The sequence below is a fragment of the Patiria miniata genome, unplaced genomic scaffold, assembly GCF_015706575.1.
Source record: "Patiria miniata isolate m_02_andy unplaced genomic scaffold, ASM1570657v1 HiC_scaffold_20, whole genome shotgun sequence".
NCBI lineage: Eukaryota > Metazoa > Echinodermata > Asteroidea > Valvatida > Asterinidae > Patiria > Patiria miniata.
In genome coordinates, this window is record NW_024037059.1 from 23,358,049 (window position 1) to 23,378,682 (window position 20,634).

General features: G+C 38.8%; 1 protein-coding gene across 1 annotated transcript in view; it reads left to right on the plus strand.

The window, feature by feature from the left end:
• Positions 1-20,634, plus strand: part of LOC119728253 (terminal uridylyltransferase 4-like) — a 147,765-nt gene that overhangs the window by 68,860 nt on the left and 58,271 nt on the right. The window contains exon 12 of the mRNA XM_038200407.1: positions 4,193-4,403. Within this exon, the coding sequence (XP_038056335.1) occupies positions 4,193-4,403 (211 nt within the window). The remainder of the gene's footprint in view (positions 1-4,192; positions 4,404-20,634) is intronic.

The following is a 20,634-nucleotide window of genomic DNA, read 5'->3' on the forward strand; positions in this document are numbered from 1 at the left end:
TTTTCAAGATACTTGTTGGACGGAAATACAAGTCACTCCAAACGCGCCGCCTCGCACGGTATGTAGCTAGCCCAAGGTGACGTGAGTACGGTCCGTATTGTGTGATACGAATACTGTGCCCGGTGTAGGCATGGACGTACAGTGTACCTACGTCCGTGAGTGCCCGTTCGGATTCCTGACAAAGACTCGCTAACGACACTTGATTGAATGGTAGAGAAGAGTCTGATTCATCCATGGAACCAGACTAATGAGACTGTGCTTAACTGGCACGTTCACTGGCCTGGTGGCTTGCGTGACATGATTAATGTTAAATTTCTATATTGTACAGCACTTTTTCAATTTGCACACCCTTGAAACATTCTCATAAATTTATCTGCTAAAATATTGCTTGCGCTAGAATTTAAATGAAAATATTTTTTAACGATGTGTGAATTAGCTACAGCATTCAAGGTTTGGGCACACGCAGCATGTACGCAGCACGCACGTACGCAGCACGCACGTACGCACGGGCACATACTGAGCTGTTGGCGCTTTCCCAAGTAATCAAGTATGGATTTACCAATCACAAGAAGTATTTGTGCCACAAAATGGGTAAGAAGAGACATTATGCAACTGCAAATTTTGCAAAGCCACAATTTCTGAAATTAGTGGAACTACCTCCAGCTTCACCTGTCATCTGCAGCGTGTAAGCTTGAGGAACTTCGTAAATGATGGGACAGATCCAGTTGCGGGGGAGACAAATACTTTCTTCCTTCCCCCCCCCCCCCCCCCAAAGTGTTGAACCATAAACCTATGCATTTGTCCAATTCTGTGAAATGTTTTACTTTTATACCCCCATCAAAATCGATCAATAAAACAGCCAAACAATGTATTTGAAAATGACCGTCCATTTGTGAAATACTTCATACTAATAATAATGAAGGCCTACATCATGTACATGTACATGTGGCAGATATCCCGACTGCCACCGTGCCACATACATGTAGGGAAGAAAGTTTGTTTTTCTGTGTGAGGTATTTTTAGCACAATGTGTAGCCTAGTATGCTAATGTATGGTTTTGCGAAATTTCTTTCTCATTTTACTGACTTAAAAACCTTGATATAGGTCCTCCCGCTGTGTCTGACTGCTTTTATTAATGGGGGTATTAATTAAAGTGAGATATGTTTGGTACTTGTCGACGGTGGATACCGGTATGTCAACCTCTATGTTTTGTTCTTACCCCTCCATGCAAAAAAAAAGGCCCCTACACGTTTATATTTTTTTTGGAGGGGGGGGGGGCGGTTTCCAACTCAAGGCATAGGCCCCCTACAAGCCAAGTGAAAAAAAACTAACAATTAAATAGTTATTTTACTCACCCTATATTATTGGATATATACCACCATGTCACTCATAGTACTCTCCGTATTGGAAAAGCATAATAATTGTCGATGAGAACACAACTTGAGATTCATAAAGGACTCGGAGACAAGGACTCGGACTCGGATACCAAGGACTCGGACTCGGATACCAAGGACTCGGACTCGCATGGGGTACAGCACTGGTGGCAGGCGGATGCACTGGCGATACGGTGGGACAGGCTGCTTGCCTACACCTTCCCCCATCCTCCCTCATCCCTCGGGTACTAACCAAACAGGAACAGGCAACTGCAAGGTCCTCCTCATAGCTCCTTTCTGGCCCCACCAACCGTGGATCCCAAGGCTAACCAGACTCTTGGTTCACTGACCAGTGGTACTTCCGTGGAGAGCAGACATTCTGCTCCAGCCCAGCTTTGGTTTTCTTCACCCGGCTCCGCAGGAACTTCACATGATGTGCTTGGTGCTGTCACACAAGCTGCGGCTATTGCAGCTTGCAGTCGAAGAGCCTTCTGTAGGGGTGATTGCTTATTTCATGGTATACTTATTCGAAAGTAACCTCGCTATGGCCACAACTAAAAATTACCGTTCGGCCATAGCTGCTATTCATAGCGGCTTCCCGGACGGAACTTCAGTATAATTGTATGTAGATATGTGTTATGTCTTTTTTGCCCCACCATACACTTATATTATGTACCGGCGCGCTGTGGTTCAATACGGCACGAACCCCCGTAGCGGAGTCTGTGTCTCGGTTAACATATTGAGGCCACTGAGCAGTTAATGTCATTAACATGCCCACCCGGGGTTACGCCTCTTGTCACGTGCCCCTGTAATTATAAAATGGCATCTCGGCATAGTGCTAGTCTATGCATAAGTAGATTGCTCTACAGGTAAGAGAAAAGAGGACGCTCACAAGGCATATATGCCACGGGATACTATGGGCAGGACACGAGAGGGCGCTATTGTACAAACTCTTAGCGTAAATTATTGCCGGTGTAGGGAAATATGCATAAGTAGATTGCTCTACAGGTAAGTATTCGTTCGTAGACCCCATCCATACTTCTGTGGGGAGATTTCATCCGAGGTAGGATCAGGGAACAAGACTACAAGAACAGCCTTTTTTTTAGGGGGGGGGGGGGGAGGTTTTCCCATCTATGCACACAAAACTTTAAATAGGTCAATGTAACAATAATTGCTATTAAATACTAACCCCCAAATCCATCCATTTCTGAAAATGACAACAAAGCAACATGTAAGTGAAAACTGACAACAAATCTAATATATTTAATTATGTATATGTCCAATACAGTATTATGTACACCTATAAATGTTAACTTAAGGAAACAAGTAATAATTATTATTATCATTATTATCATTATTATTATATTACTAAATATACCATTTATAGGAAGACACATTATCGTAATTTCTTCGATAATAGGGAGACACCGGTCATTAAGGAGACACATAACTGTCTCCCTAATGGCACAGCCCCCCTTTAGAGGCAAAATTTTACCATGGGTTATATATTTGTTGCTTGTGGTCTAAGTAGTAAACATACCGAAATTCATGGAAAAAGGACAAGGGAGTATTGGGTTAGGGCACATTTAAGTTAGAACAATTTTGTGCACAAGTCTATGGGAAAGTCTCCCTAATTACCCATTCCCAGTAATAATTATTGTTATTATTATTAATCAGGAATCAGGATTCCTCAAAAGCACACTAGGCACTGTAGCTTGCAAGCCTGAATAATAATAATAATAATATTAACACATTCTTATATAGTGCATTTCAGGACCGCCAGAGCTCGCAATGCGCTTTACAATTCATAAACAATTAAATATAACTAAGGAAAACAACTATCAAATAAATGTGTCTTAAAGCCCGAGTCCATCATTTGCAGCTATCCAAAAAAGTAACTGGCGTAATTATTGTTGAAAAACATACTGGTTGAAAGATAGTTAGGGGACTAAACTCCCTGTGAAATTATCCTTTCTGGCAACCTCTCATTTTGAAGAAATCAACGAAAGAAGGCATTTCCAACGGTGCGTCTTAAGAAGCACCGTAGGAAAATTTAAATTAGTAGTTTGTTTTGTTATTCGGCGCAGCGCGCACAAGCATTGGAACGACGCACAGGCGCGCGCGGTTGCTATAATTCGTCGGATCAGTGCGCGACATCGCGTAAAGCTGCAATTCAAAACATTCGAAACATGATTTAGCAACTTTTGATTTGAAATTGAGATCCTAGAATGCGGTTTTTCTCGGAATATAAAGCTGAAGCTGAGCTGATAATTCATCAAGTAAGTTGTTCAGCACCCTTCATTAGATTTTGAACACTTTTGTTGCTTCAAACGAACAAAATGCACTAATTACAAATGATGGACTATAGCTTTAAGGCTGGTCTTAAACAATTTCAGAAACCTGTGGAGAGAAGACAATGAGAAGAATTTACAGTTTTAGAGTTGGGAGGAAAAGCCCAGAAGAATTGTCTGGGTAAAACCCACGGAATCAGGCAGGGACTGAAAACCCAATCCACATATTGGCCCAGGCAGGATTCGAACCCGGGTCACAGTGGTGGAAGGCGAGGAAAGTACCGCTATGCCAACCTGACTGTCATAAATTATACCTTAGGGAGAAACCGGACATTAGGGAGACATTTCAATGTGTCCCTAATGAATGTGTCCCAGAATGGACCTGTTGTCATTTTGTTTGCCATTATAAGTCTAACATTTTGACATTGAGGTTTTTCTGTAAAGTTTTGCCACAATTATTTTAAAAGTGAAGAGACGAATGAGAAACATTTCTGTTACTGGATTTGGTAATATTTGGTTTATTGTTAGGAATACTTCTTCGACACATTTATGTTGACCGGGGGAGAGGCTCCACCAAATGACCGCTGCTGCAGGGTCTGTGGGAAAGTAGGACACTTCCTCAAAGACTGCCCTCATCGTAAAGGACATAAAGAAACTGGCAGAAGCAGAGAAAGAGATGAAAATGCGAAGAAAGGAAAGAACAAAGAGATGGACATAAACAAGGCAAAAATGGATCAAGGTAAATATGATAGCAATTTAAGTTATCATTAAAGTAGTGAAGTGAACAAGAGAGGAAACTTTATTACCTAGCAGTAATATCCTTGCTATTTGCTCTTCACTGATTCTTGCATGCTGTTCCTCCTTGATATACCAGGGTGGGGAATAGACAGTTTCATAGCCCCTCTATTATGGTCGTGACTTGAACAGTGATGGAGGTCAAAACCAGGCTGTAATTATTATAATAAGGGAGTATTAGTGTGAGGGAGTAGTTTTAAATGTCTAGTATAAAACTGGGTAGGGGCCTGGTCACCAATCCTCATTATCTCTGACCAGGCTAAGGATGTGACGTTTACATGTTTAAATGTTTAAATGAAAACAAATTCAAATCCATTTAGAAATTTTCACAAACGTTCAAACGGAACTCACATTTTAAAAATGAGACCATGTATTTGGCGCAATCTAGTCTCCAGCTTTATTCGCAAAGAGTCTTCAATGTTTGTAAGTCGTAGATATGTAGTTGATATGTGCGGCGTAGTGCAGCGCTGGAGGAAAACATGCATAACAGTAGGTATCACGGCTGAACGCACTTGATACATCACACCCCGCCGATGATTTCTCTTGAGTTCAAAATTCTTGGGCAAAGAAGATTGGAATGCTACCAGGTATTGCTACCTGTTGACTGACAGTGACACTCTAAGAAATTTCTCAGACTACAAGGGAACGCATTCTCTTGAGCGACATGAGCATGAGATGATGAGAATATGTTTTCATTCTTTAGGCGCTGACAAATTTATGATTTTGTTTAAGAAGTGTTCTTATTCACCAAAGAAATTCTCACTGGCTAGCAGCTAATAGCACGGTCCCAGAAGTAACTCCACCTGGGGCCGCTTATCAACAAAGATATACAATGTATAAGTTTTGAAGGTCGCCTGTTAATCATTGTCTCAAAATTTCTTTCCAGGCAAGAATGTATTTTTATAAGATGCTTTTCTATTTCCCAGCTGGAATAGGGGGAAAATTTAATACAGCACTTGCATTTAATACTTAATGTCAAAATATATTCCGAAATATATCCTAGAGTAGAACAATAAAATTGTCATCCCCTTTTATTTTCCCGGCCTCAGAGACAGATTTACGTCTGGTTCTCTTGATTTTTTTTTAAAGCAAAATGATTTCAAAAACCCTAGCCCGTTAAAGTTTGCACTCCAAGTTAATTCTTAATACGAGTTATGCTCGGTTTTTCTTATTTTTAAATGAATATGATCAAGATTAACAACAGCCCTTGAATAATAACATCAAAATATATTCCGAAATATATTCTAGAGTAGTACATCTACACAAAATAATGTAGGCCATGCATTTTATTTTTTAAATAAACAAACAATAAAACCGTACTATGAAAAAAAGACATCGGGAGCCCTACATTTAATAAACTATTTGGACTTCAGTTTCAGTTTACCACATTTTTCGCATAAAGTTTTCCCGGGTCTCTGAAAAAAAAAATACCCAAATAAAATCTCAGCTCCAAAAAGCCTTTCCAGAGAATGATTGATGATAATATCTCAGCCAATTAAATGAGCCGGTTCCGGGCAAATAAATACACCATTGGTTGCTTTCATGAATAGGAGGTTCCTTTCACCTGATGCTCAACTGGAGTGATTGCCAATAATGTTGGAATTTGAGCCACAGGTGCAAGCCAATTGTCACATTCCAACCTGGTTGCCTAGAAATAATGTTGCTAGGGAGGCTCCCCTGTGATGTCCGGGACTGCCAGTTGCGTTGCCAGAAATCTTGTACTGGCGACAGAGGTTGACTATTTTTCTCGCTGCCTGTAGACAACTAGTAGCTCAAGAATGCTGCCGCTTTCGGGAAATTTGTGAAGGCAACGTTTTTCATTTTGGATGCAGTTTCCACTTTCCATTTCTGTGAAATAAAAGGTGTTTTTGCTTTTAAAGAAAATCGGAGCTAAACAAAATACAAATAAACGATCTTCCTCAGGCTTTGACATTTCTTGAAGTGACAATTGATTTAAAAACACTTCCAGACAATTCATTTCTTCTTTTTATTTAGCCTACAGACTTAAAAGTAACATAGAAAAAATTGCAGTGTTGTTGACTCGAGTCTTTGCTAAACGTTTATCAAATTAACGTAGATTCACATCCTTAGACCAGGCCCCTTGACAAAATGACAAAATTCTGACAATGTTTTGTTGAAGATTCTACGTATTGCTATCCATGTTCGAGGGTCATTTTTATGAATGGAGCGTGCGATTTTCGTTCTTTCACCTGCCCCCCCCCCCAAAAAAAAATCAAAGAAGCAACTTTTGGATTTGTTAAACAGTAAAGTTCCTTAGTTTGTTACCTTTATTATCAGGCATACTTTTTACCAAGAAAAGGTATAACAATAGAAATAACCAAATCTTTTGACACTTTCACTGATCCAGTACGTAGCAATTTTGTGAACAATTTCATTAAACCATAGAGCAGGGAAACAGACATTGTACAGTATTGCAAAAAAGTGTTTTGCGACCAATGTTATCTTGCCGGGAAAAAAAAACGGCCAGTCTATGTTGCATGTACGAACATGTACATAGGTATAGCATGTAGCTGCTTCGCGTGATGCACATGTACGTATAGAGTTATGCACAGCATAACTGTATTATGTTTGTGCAAGTGCATGTGTAAACACTGGCAATCATGGACCTAGGACAAAAGGGTGAAATCACGTGACCCTTGCTTCCGGTCGAAAAAGACCAAAACCGGAAGTGGCTTATTATTTAAAAGTGGTAATAGATATGAATTTGCATAAAGTTAGCATAAGCATAGTCCCTATAGCAAAGATGTGTCCCGAAGATTGACGTCATGGTGACGTCATCGACTAATTTATTATAGATTTTTGAATATTTAATTTTTCCCATAGACTTTGTACACAGAAATTTTAAAAAAATTGTCGATTTGCAAAGGGCATTTTTGACTCTTTGCCGGTAATTCATTTACACCAATCTTTGTCCAAGCAAAGACCCTAATTTAAACAACATTGTGTAATGATGACGTCATGATGACGTCATCAGGTGTGTATTTATAGGCAATTAAATTGTGACACTTTTAATATTCAAAAATGCATAAGAAATCAACCGTACGCGTCCGCAGCATTTTGTTGCCGGCAAGTGATAAAATAGGTTGATGTCTTTATTTCATTCAGTGTGCGTGAAATCACGTGACCCTTGCTTCCGGTCGAAAAAGGCCAAAATCGGAAGTGGCTTATCATTTGAAAGTGGTAATAGATATAAACTTGCTTTTAACGGTGTTAGTCTCTTGGCCAATAGTATTCTTCAAATCATCTACCGATGACGTCATGCAATCTTCGAGCGCCCTCTAGCGACAGGTTGAAAATTAGCAAAAATGTATTTTGAATAGATGTCTGTGGCGAAGTTTGTCGGAATCGCCTAAATATTGGTGTATATGATGACCTTGACCCACTTCAGACGTGTGCGAAGTTTTAGGCAAATGACGTCATCAGACCGGAAGTTACAATAAAAAGACCCTTTTTCATTTGAAAATTCCTGAAAAATCAACCATGGCAGTTTTTATATTTGTTTTTACTTTAATTGTCGATTGAAGGGTAGGTCTAAAACATTTCAAAGTTTCGAGGCGATAAGCAAACTCGAACATACCCTGCGCACGCTTAAAACTTCACGTTGACAATGCCTCTGCTTCAAAACATGCACAGGACAGGACGTCCACAATGTACATGTACATGTAAATGCACGTACGTTGTACATAGGCACATACATCGTCTGTCAGCCTGCAGCGCACGTGTTGCTGAGGTCAAATCCTGTCCACAGTGACCGTTTTAGCCGATTTTCGGCTAACTTTGACAGATTTTATGTTCATGCATGCGCATAGACAGGGACGTATTATAGCACTCTTGGCATTAATCTTTTTCAGATATCATTGAAAGTTGGCATAAGCATAGTCCCTATAGCCAAGACGTGTCCCGAAGAGTGACGTCATGGTGACGTCATCAAGTGATTTATTATGGATTTATGAATAATTAATTTTTCTCATAGACTTTGTACACAGCTTTCTCCACAAGTCTTTCCCTATACAACACTGATATATCTTACTGAGTAGTTCTGAACTTCGGCTGAGAATTACTATGAGAAGGAAAAAGGAATCGTATTTTTTTACGCCTTTCATTTGATTGAAAATATTCCCAAGAGTTAGAATAGCAAGTAATATTTTATAAAAATGTTTCAGTTTAAAGGAAAATCATGCATTTAAAGGTGCAGTTTTTCTGCTGTGGGATTTTTAACCTATTGACTTTGTACACGTTTTCAAGCCACCATTTTCATATTTTGGCGATCTGGAATCGTCATCAAAGTAACAGCCAAGGAAGACCCTCATACAAAAATTATGCCAAGACTATGACATCATGATGACGTCATCATCAAGTGATTTATTATGGATTCATGAATAATTAATTTTTCTCATAGACTTTGTACACAGCTTTCTCCACAAGTCTTTTCCTATACAACACTGACATATGTTACTGAGTAGTTCTGAACTTCGGCCGAGAATTACTATCAGAAGGAAAAAGAAATCGTATTTTTTTACGTTTGCCATTTGATTGAAAATATTCCCAAGAGTCAGAATATCAAGTAATATTTTATAAAAATGTTTCAGTTTAAAGGCAAATCACGTATTTAAAGGTGCAGTTTCTCTGCTGTTGGATTTTTAACCCATTGACTTTGTACACGTTTTCAAGCCACCATTTTTATAACTTGGCGATCTGGAATCGTCATCAAAGTTACAGCCAAGGAAGACCCTCATACAAAAATTATGCCAAGACTATGACGTCACGATGACGTCATCACCTAATTTTTTTATTGATTTTTGAAAATTTACCTACATATTGTGAAGTCTTATATCTACAGAAATGTAAGTCCGATTGGGTTGAAACTTGGTTTGTGGCTATACCAGGATGTGTTATAGATTAAAAATGAGGTGACGTCATGATGACGTCATCCTGAGATTTTATATGAATATTTATTTGTTGGGACCTTTTAGCCATATCTCCCGAACGCAACATGCAAAATGCAAAATTCTTTTTGCATTTGGTCTGTTATGTAATAGCTATTCGCACAAAACTTGAAAAATGTGTGACGTCATCATGACGTCATTAAAATGCGATTTTGCAAAACTCATATAAGGAAAGGTCCAATTGTCATGAAACTTGGTGGGTAGGTAGTTAATCATACTAGTATGCAAAGTTCGAAGTGACGTCACGATGACGTCATCAACAAATTTAAAAATATTTGTCGATTTTCAAAGTGCGTTTTCGACTCTTTGCCAGTAATTTATTTTGATCACTCTTTGTCCAAGCAAAGACCTTGTGCACACACACATACATCGTAATGCCGAGGTCAAATCCTGTCCACAGTGACCGTTTTAGCCGATAGTCAGGGACGGGTATTATTGATAAAAAAAAAAAATCATAATGCGGAAAAGCCCTATGTTCTGTTGCAAACAGACATAGATCTCTAGTTGGCTTTTCCGCATAGTGCGGAAAAGCCTTTGTTTTTGTTCTCATTTTTTTTTTTTTTTTTTTTTTTCCTTCTTCTTTTTGTCGCCAAAACCCCATAGACTTTGTGCACGTTTTTTCTCAGTGCCACTTTTGGCAGTAATCTTTGTCATACATCATTCAAAGTTTGCATAAGCATAGTCCCTATAGCAAAGATGTGTCCCGAAGATTGACGTCATGGTGACGTCATTGACTAATTTATTATAGATTTTTGAATATTAAATTTTTCCCATAGACTTTGTACACAGAAATTTAAAAAAACATTGTCGCTTTTCAAAGGGCATTTTGACTCCTTGCCAGTAATTCATTTACACCACTCTTTGTCCAAGCAAAGACCCTAATTCAAACAACATTGTGGAATGATGACGTCATGATGACGTCATCCTGTGTTGATTGATAGGCAATTAAATTGTGACACTTTTAATATTTAAAAATGCATAAGAAATCAACCGTACGCGTCCGCAGCATTCTGTTGCTGGCAAGTGGTAGAGTAGGTTGAGGTCTTTATTTCATTCAGTGTGCGTGAAATCACGTGACCCTTGCTTCCGGTCGAAAAAGGCCAAAACCGGAAGTGGCTTATTATTTGAAAGTGCTAATAGATATGAACTTGCTTTTAACGGTGTTAGTCTATTGCCCAATAGTATTCTTCAAATCATCTATCAATGACGTCATGCAATCTTCGAGCGCCCTCTAGCGACAGTTTGAAAATTTGCAAAAATGTGTTTTGAATAGATGTCTGTGGCGAAGTTTGTCGGAATCGCCTAAATATTGGTGTATATGATGACCTTGACCCCCTTAAGACGTGTGAGAAGTTTTAGGCGTATGACGTCATCAGACCGGAAGTTATAATGAAAAGACTCTTTTTCCTTTGAAAATTCCTGAAAAATCAACCATGGCAGTTTTTATATTTGTTTTTACTTTAACTGTCGACTTAAGGGTAGGTTTAAAACATTTCAAAGCTTCGAGGCAATAAGCGAACTCGAACATGGCCTGCACACGCTCAAAACTTCAGGTTGACAATATGCCTCTGCTTTAAAACATGCACAGGAATTTCACAATGTACATGTACATGCACGTACGTTGTACATACGCACATACATCTTAAGTCAGTCAGCGCGCAGGGCACGTGTTGCTCAGGTCAAATCCTGACCACAGTGACCGTTTTAGCCGATTTTCGGCTAACTTTGACAAAACATGCACAGGACGTCCACAATGTACATGTTCATGCACGTACGTTGTACATAGGCACATACATCGTATGACAGTCAGCCTGCAGCGCACGTGTTGCCGAGGTCAAATCCTGTCCACATTGACCGTTTTAGCCGATTTTCGGCTAACTTTAACAGATTTTATGTTCATGCATGCGCACAGACAGAGAGCACTTTTGGCATTAATCTTTGTCAGATATCATTGAAAGTTGGCATAAGCATAGTCCCTATAGCCAAGATGTGTCCCAAGGAGTGTCGTCATGGTGACGTCATCAAGTGATTTATTATGGATTTATGAATAATTAATTTTTCTTATAGACTTTATACACAGCTTTCTCCACGAGTCTTTCCCTATACAACACTGATATATCTTACTGAGTAGTTCTGAACTTTGGCCGAGAATTACTATGAGAAGGAAAAAGAAATCGTATTTTTTTTTACGTTTGCCATTTGATTGAAAATATTCCCAAGAGTCAGAATATCAAGTAATATTCTATAAAAATGTTTCAGTTTAAAGGCAAATCACGTATTTAAAGGTGCAGTTTTTCTGCTGTGGGATTTTTTAACCTATTGACTTTTGTACACGTTTTCAAGCCACCATTTTTATAACTTGGCGATCTGGAATCGTCATCAAAGTAACAGCCAAGGAAGACCCTCATACAAAAATTATGCCAAGACCATGACGTCACGATGACGTCATCACCTATTTTTTGTATGATTTTTGAAAATTTACGTACATATTGTGAAGTCTTATATCTACAGAAATGTAAGTCCGATTGGGTTGAAACTTGATATGTGGCTATACCAGTATGTGTTATAGATTAAAAATGAGGTAACGTCATGATGACGTCATCCTGAGATTTTATATGAATATTATTTTTTTTTTATCTTTTAGCCATATCTCCCGAACGCAACATGCAAAATGCAAAATTCTTTTTTGGATTTGGTCTGTTATGTAATAGCTATTCGCACAAAACATGAAAAATGTGTGACGTCATCATGACGTCATCAAAATGCGATTTTTCAAAATTCATATAAGGAAAGGTCCAATTGTCATAAAACTTGGTGGGTAGGTAGTTAATCCTACTAGTATGCAAAGTTCGAAGTGACGTCACGATGACGTCATCAAAAATTTAAAAATAATTGTCGATTTTCAAAGTGCGTTTCGACTCTTTGTCAGTTATTTATTTAGATCACTCTTTGTCCAAGCAAAGACCTTGTACACACGCACATACATCGTATTGCCGAGGTCAAATCCTGTCCACATTGACCGTTTTAGCCGATTTTTCGGCTAACGTTGACAGAGTTTATGTTCATGCATATTCAGGGCATATTATTGATTAAAAAAAATCATAATGCGGAAAAGCCCTATGTTCTGTTGCAAACAGACATAGACCTCTAGTTCTTTCTTCTTCTTCTTCTTTTTGTCGCCTAAATCCCATAGACTTTGTACACGTTTTTTCTCAGTGCCACTTTTGGTATTAATCTTTGTCATACATCATTCAAATTAAGCATAGTCATAGTCCTTATAGCAGAGATATGCCCCGAAGAGTGACGTCATGGTGACGTCATCGACTAATTTATTATAGATTTTTGAATATTTAATTTGTCCCATAGACTTTGTACACAAAAATTAAGAAAAAATTGTCGATTTTCAAAGGGCATTTTCGACTGTTTGCCAGTAATTCATTTATATCACTCTTTGTCCAAGCAAAGACCCTAATTCAAACAACATTGTGTAATGATGACGTCATGATGACGTTATCAGGTGTTTATTTATAGGCAATTAAATTGTGACACTTTTAATATTTAAAAATGCATAAGAAATCAACCATACGCGTCCACAGCATTCTGTTGCCGGCAAGTGGTTGAGTAGGTTGAGGTCTTTATTTCATTCAGTGTGCGTGAAATCACGTGACCCTTGCTTCCGGTCGAAAAAGGCCCAAACCGGAAGTGGCTTATTATTTGAAAGTGGTCATAGAAATGAACTTGCTTTTAACGGTGTTAGTCTCTTGGCCGATAGTAGCCTTCAAATCATCTACCGATGACGTCATGCAATCTTCGAGCGCCCTCTAGCGACAGGTTGAAAATTAGCAAAAATGTATTTTGAATAGATGTCTGTGGCGAAGTTTGTCGGAATCGCCTAAATATTGGTGTATATGATGACCTTGACCCACTTAAGACGTGTGCAAAGTTTTAGGCGAATGACGTCATCAGACCGGAAGTTATAATAAAAAGACTATTTTTCATTTGAAAATTCCTGAAAAATCAACCATGGCAGTTTTTATATTTGTTTTTACTTTAAATGTCGATTGAAGGGTAGGTCTAAAACATTTCAAAGTTTCGAGGCGATAAGCGAACTCGAACATACCCTGCGCACGCTTAAAACTTCACGTTGACAATACCTCTGCTTCAAAACATGCACAGGACAGGACGTCCACAATGTACATGTATATGCACGTACGTTGTACATAGGCACATACATCGTATGTCAGTCAGCCTGCAGCGCACGTGTTGCTGAGGTCAAATCCTGTCCACAGTGACCGTTTTAGCCGATTTTCGGCTAACTTTGACAGATTTTATGTTCATGCATGCGCATAGACAGGGACGTATTATAGCACTTTTGGCATTAATCTTTATCAGATATCACAGCTTTCTCCACAAGTCTTTTCCTATACAACACTGATATACCTTACTGAGTAGTTCTGAACTTCGGCTGAGAATAACTATGAGAAGGAAAGAGAAATCGTATTTTTTTACGCCTGTCATTTGATTGAAAATATTCCCAAGAGTTAGAATAGCAAGTAATATTTCATAAAAATGTTTCAGTTTAAAGGAAAATCACGCATTTAAAGGTGCAGTTTTTCTGCTGTGGGTCTTTTAACCTATTGACTTAGTACACGTTTTCAAGCCACCATTTTCATAACTTGGCGATCTGGAATCGTCATCAAAGTTACAGCCAAGGAAGACCCTCATACAAAAATTATGCCAAGACTATGACATCATGATGACGTCATCATCAAGTGATTTATTATGGAGTCATGAATAATTAATTTTTCCATAGACTTAGTACACAGCTTTCTCCACAAGTCTTTTCCTATACAACACTGGTATATCTTACTGAGTAGTTCTGATCTTCGGCCGAGAATTACTATGAGAAGGAAAAAGAAATCGTATTTTTTTACGTTTGCCATTGGATTGAAAATATTCCCAAGAGTCAGAATATCAAGTAATATTTCATAAAAATGTTTTTGTTTAAAGGCAAATCATGTATTTAAAGGTGCAGTTTTTCTGCAGTGGGATTTTTAACCCGTTGACTTTGTACACGTTTTCAAGCCACCATTTTTATAACTTGGCGATCTGGAATCGTCATCAAAGTTACAGCCAAGAAAGACCCTCATACAAAAATTATGCCAAGACTATGACGTCACCACCTAATTTTTTTATTGATTTTTGAAAATTTACGTACATATTGTGAAGTCTTTTATCTACAGAAATGTAAGTCCGATTGGGTTGAAACTTGGTATGTGGCTATACCAGGATGTGTTATAGATTAAAATGAGGTGACGTCATGATGACGTCATCCTGAGATTTCATATGAATATTTATTTTTTTGGACCTTTTAGCCATATCTCCCGAACGCAACATGCAAAATGCAAATTTTTTTTTGCATTTGGTCTGTTATGTAATAGCTATTCGCACAAAACTTGAAAAATGTGTGACGTCATCATGACGTCATCAAAATGCGATTTTTCAAAACTCATATAAGGAAAGGTCCAATTGTCATGAAACTTGGTGGGTAGGTAGTTAATCATACTAGTATGCACAGTTCGAAGTGACGTCACGATGACGTCATCAACAATTAAAAAATAATTGTCGATTTTCAAAGTGCGTTTTCGACTCTTTGCCAGTAATTTATTAAGATCACTCTTTGTCCAAGCAAAGACCTTGTACACACGCACATACATCGTATTGCCGAGGTCAAATCCTGTCCACAGTGACCGTTTTAGCCGATTTTTCGGCTAACTTTGACATATTTTATGTTCATGCATATTCAAGGCATATTATTGATTAAAAAAAATCATAATGCGGAAAAGCCCTATGTTCTGTTGCAAACAGACATAGACCTCTAGTTTTTTTTTTTTTTTTTTTTTTTCTCCTTTTTCAGACTCTTCTCCATAGTTTTAACACACGTTTCTTCCACCAGTCCACTTTGACACTTTTTTTAAATCCGATTGATTTCAGACTTGGTACATACTTAGACCACCACCCACAGATGGTCCTAGAAGAAATTTGTGATCTTGACGTCATCAAGTGTCAGGTTACGTCACATTAAAGATGCATTTTTCCCCATATGTTTTGTACACATTTTAAAACGCTCCACTTTGGCACTTTCGTAAATTTGATCGACTTTATACTTGGTACACACTTAGACCACTACCCATAGATGGTCCTAGAAGAAATTCGTCATCGTGGCGTCATGAGGTGTCAGGTTACATCATATTAAAGATGTATTGTTTCCCTATTGGGTTTGTACACGTTTTTCTTCAAACTGAACTTCGAAAGTACAAGTCTGATTGGGTTAAAACTTGGTATACATATTCACATTGATGTGTTATAGATGGAAATTGAAGTGACATCATCAGCAAATGTCATGTGAAGTCCCTTAAAGGGGCATTTTATTCCTTTATAGGTCTATATCTACAGAACTAAAATGTTCGATTTGGTTGTAACTTGACATGTACATATTATAATGTGCTGTTATAGATGACATTTATAGTGACGTCACTGATTGTTCATCCCGTGCTCAGAGTATTTCAAATATCTGAAACAGCTTGTGTTTGTCCACAATCACATTTCTAGTTTTTCTTTTCCTTTTTCAGACTTTTTCTCCATGGGTTTTTACACGTTTCTTCCACCAGTACACTTTGGCACTTTCGTCAATCCGATCGACTTAAGACTTGGTACATACTTAGACCTCCACCCACAGATGGTCCTAGAAGAAATTCGTAATCGTGACGTCATCAGGTGTGAAGTTACGTCATATTAAAGATGCTCTTTTCCCCATAGGTTTTGTACACGTTTTAAAATACTCCACTTTGGCACTTTTGTAAATCCAATCAACATCAGAATTGGTACACACTTAGACCACCACCCACAGATGGTTCTTACAGAAATTCGTGATCCTGACTTCATCAGGTGTTACGTTACGTCACATTAAAGATGTATTTTTCCCTTAGGTTTTGTATACGTTTTAAAACACTTCACTTTGGCACTTTCATAAATCTGATCGACATCAGAATTGGTACACACTTAGACCACCATACAGATTGTTTTAAAAGAAATTCGTGATCGTGACATCATCAGGTGTCAGGTTACGTCACATTAAAGATGCATTTTTCCCCATAGATTTTGTACACGTTTTTCTTCAAACCATACACTTTGGCACTTTCATATGTCTGATTGACTTTACACTTGGCAGACACTTACACCATGCAGCAGCCGAAGATAGTCCCCATGATTTTCGTAACGATGACGTCATCATGTGTCACGTGACGTCATATTAAATGTGCATTTTTCAAATCGCTATAACTTCTGATGTACAAATCCGATTGGGTGGAAACTTGGTATGCACATACACAGGGATGTGTTACAGATTGAAATTGAAGTGACGTCATCACATCACAAGGGGCATTTTTCTATTAAAGGCCTGTATCTACAGAACTAAATATGCTCGATTTGGTTGTAACTTGATATGTACATATAATGTGCTGTGTTATGACATATTTCAAGTGACGTCATCAATTGTTCATCACGTGCACAGAGTATTTCAAATATCCGGAACAGCTTGTGTTTGTCCACAAACACATTTCTAGTTTTTAAGAGTAATTTCGTGTAAATACTTCATATAAGTGTCCACACTCAAAAAAATCAAATTTTTTTATACTTTGTGGGATGAAAGGACTTGGGGAGCAAGCCAAAGTACACTTTTTAAACTTTTATTTCGCAATTTTGAGGCTGCAAAATTCATTTTTTGCATTATTTCCAAAGGTCATCAAGCCAAACTGCGAAGTAATGTCACAAAAGTACCTATATCACGACAAAGTATCATGCTTACCCTTACAAGGAAAAAATAGAAACACTTCTGAAAATCACCTTTATATTATTTTTAGACCCTAAAATACAGCATGTTTTTACAACTAGCAAAACTGCATTTTTTTACTCCATTTTTAACCATCCAAAATGGCACTTGCCAGGGCACTCAGAATAATTTCCCTTCGGTTATGGTTAGTTTAGACATTGGTCTTTTCATATCTGGTGAGAAAATCTTGGGTAATTGTATCCTTTGTGCAGTAGCCATCCAAAAATGCACCTTAAAAAAAACACCTTAAAGATAAGCAGGACAAGTTCTTCTCAGAACTAATATCTTCTAAGCAGTAGTTATTACCACATGGTGTTATAGTACAGGCATTATGTGAAAAATTAAGGGGTAACCTCAATCAAATTGCAACAGAAACCATTTAAAAAGGTTATTACTCAGAAAAATCTCCTCTATAACATATTAAAAGTCTTAAGAAATCCGAGTGGTGGAAAGTAGTTTTCTAATGTGTTTCTTAACCACACCCAGTACCACTTTTTTGCTAATTTATAATAGAATATTTAGTGATGCTGCAACAATATACTTAATACTAAACACAGAGAGTTGATCTTGTTTTATTATTGAGATGCCCATTGACTTCAGAAAAGATCTGTAGATGATTTATATTCATTTATTATGGTGTAATTATATATATACTATCTGCAATATGATATATATATATATATATATATATATATATGAATCTACATGCAATAAATTCAGAATACGAGTTAAACAAACTTTGGCATAACTCATATTCTGAATTTATTGCATGTTTATAGCTCTACAGAGATGTATCGAGCACTGTGAATTGTGATAGAAGACGATTTCATTGGATATATATGAATCTATATATATGCAATAAATTCAGAATATGAGTTAAACAAACTTTGGCATATCTCTCTTCTGAACAGACTGTTTCGTACCATAAGGCACTCATCAGCAGAATGACGAAAAATAGAATACAAGTAGCATCTTACCTTATTTCGAATCAAGCGCGCGCACGCGTTACGCGCGTTACGTCATTGAAGTTAGTACGCATTTACGCCACTGAAGTAAGAACACATCTGTCTCGATGCCTGCACTTGGAGACGATTTCGCTTCTCTTATTCAGTGTACCTAGATCTGGCCTACATATGATTATGTACTTCTCTGCTATACACAAATTGCATCTCTTGTTTACGTTAGAGTATGGCAGTGCTTTCAGAACAATGTCCCATTTGATTTCATAGTCTTTCCCTTCGTCCTTTAAGTCCCATATATGTTTACTTAGCTCTGTTTGCGCCCTCTTGCTCTCGGATCTGAATGCTTGTGGTTCGCCAGTCTCGCCTTGAAGGTTGTGGACGTCAGCCCGACGTATGCCTCCTTCCTGCCTTCGCTCGTGACGGTGGCCTGGTACACTATGTTCTTGCTGAGGCACTCCCCTTTCAGCGGGCATTCGGCATTGCGGGGGCAACTGCATGTTCTACCACCGACGTCGTCCTCTTGTTTTACCTTCCGTTTGTTGATTGACTGGATCGTTGCCTTCATGTTCGGCATGCAGCTGTACGATAACTTTACTGTGTTCCGGTTGAGCACTTTGTAAAGCTTATGTTCCTTGGGGAAGCATTTGTCTATTATCTGAAGGAATTTCTTTCCAATGTTGGTACGTACGTACCAGTCATTCCGGAACTGAGAGAATTCGAAGACAATTTGGTGAGTCTGATTCAAAACGTCGAATTTGAGAAGACCACTAGCCAGTGCCAACGCAAATTAAACGAAGACATAAATACGATTAGGAACGATGATAAGCTTACCGTCAAGGCTGATAAGACTACAAATTATTACAAGATGGAAAAAGATGACTATGTAAATCTTGTCAGGGCGAATGTCACCAAAACATACAAGAAAACCGAGCAAAAGGAAGTAGCGGAAATCAATCGCGAAGCGAAAAGAATTGCTAAAAGTCTTGGACTGGGCGACCGCATAGATAAATTGGCCGAGAGGGAAGTCTTCATTACTTTGAAGGACCACAAGGACAACTTCGATAACAAACCATCATGTCGACTAATCAGCCCAACCAAATCAGAGATAGGACATATAAGTAAAGTGATCCTCGACAGAATCGTCGGTAAAGTCATAAGCGCGACGGGATTCAACCTGTGGAAAAGCACGGACGCCGTACTGGACTGGTATAAGAAAATCCCAAACAAGCAAGAATCGAGCTTCATAAATTTCGACATTGTGGAGTTCTACCCCTCGATAACGGAAAAGCTTCTCCTGAAGGCCCTAGGGTTCGCGGAAAACTACGAGAACATTAGCAGCGAGGAGAAAGATATCATCATCCACGCGAAACAGACAGTGGTATTCAATGACCAGGTACCGTGGAAAAAGCGTAATGCAGAGAGCAAATTCGATGTCACGATGGGCAGTTTCGACGGCGCGGAGTCATGCGAGCTGGTCGTAGCATATCTGCTGTCGATCCTGCAACCAAAGTACGGAAATAGAGTGGGACTATACAGGGACGACGGTCTGGCAGTATTCAAAGAGACCCCCAAGAAAATAGAAAACATCAAGAAGGAAATATGCCAAGTATTCCGGGAAAATGACTTAAAGGTAACGATCGAAGCCAACAAGGCAACAGTAAACTTCCTTGACATCACATTAGACCTGCGAACGGGAGGGTACAAGCCATACATGAAACCAGGTAATGTACCTCTCTATGTACATGTCCAGTCAAACCATCCACCCGCCGTCATCAAACAGATACCAGAGGGAATCAACAAGCGACTCTCCAACATCTCGTCGAGCAAGGAGGCATTCGAGAAAGCTGCCCCGGCCTACCAGGAGGCTCTGCAAAAAAGCGGGCACAAGTATCGGTTGACATACACACCGGGCAATAACACAAGGAAAAGGACTAGAAAAAGGGAGGTGACACGGTACAACCCGCTATACAACAAGAACGTACGTACCAACATTGGAAAGAAATTCCTTCAGATAATAGACAAATGCTTCCCCAAGGAACATAAGCTTTACAAAGTGCTCAACCAGAACACAGTAAAGTTATCGTACAGCTGCATGCCGAACATGAAGGCAACGATCCAGTCAATCAACAAACGGAAGGTAAAACAAGAGGACGACGTCGGTGGTAGAACATGCAGTTGCCCCCGCAATGCCGAATGCCCGCTGAAAGGGGAGTGCCTCAGCAAGAACATAGTGTACCAGGCCACCGTCACGAGCGAAGGCAGGAAGGAGGCATACGTCGGGCTGACGTCCACAACCTTCAAGGCGAGACTGGCGAACCACAAGCAGTCATTCAGATCCGAGAGCAAGAGGGTGCA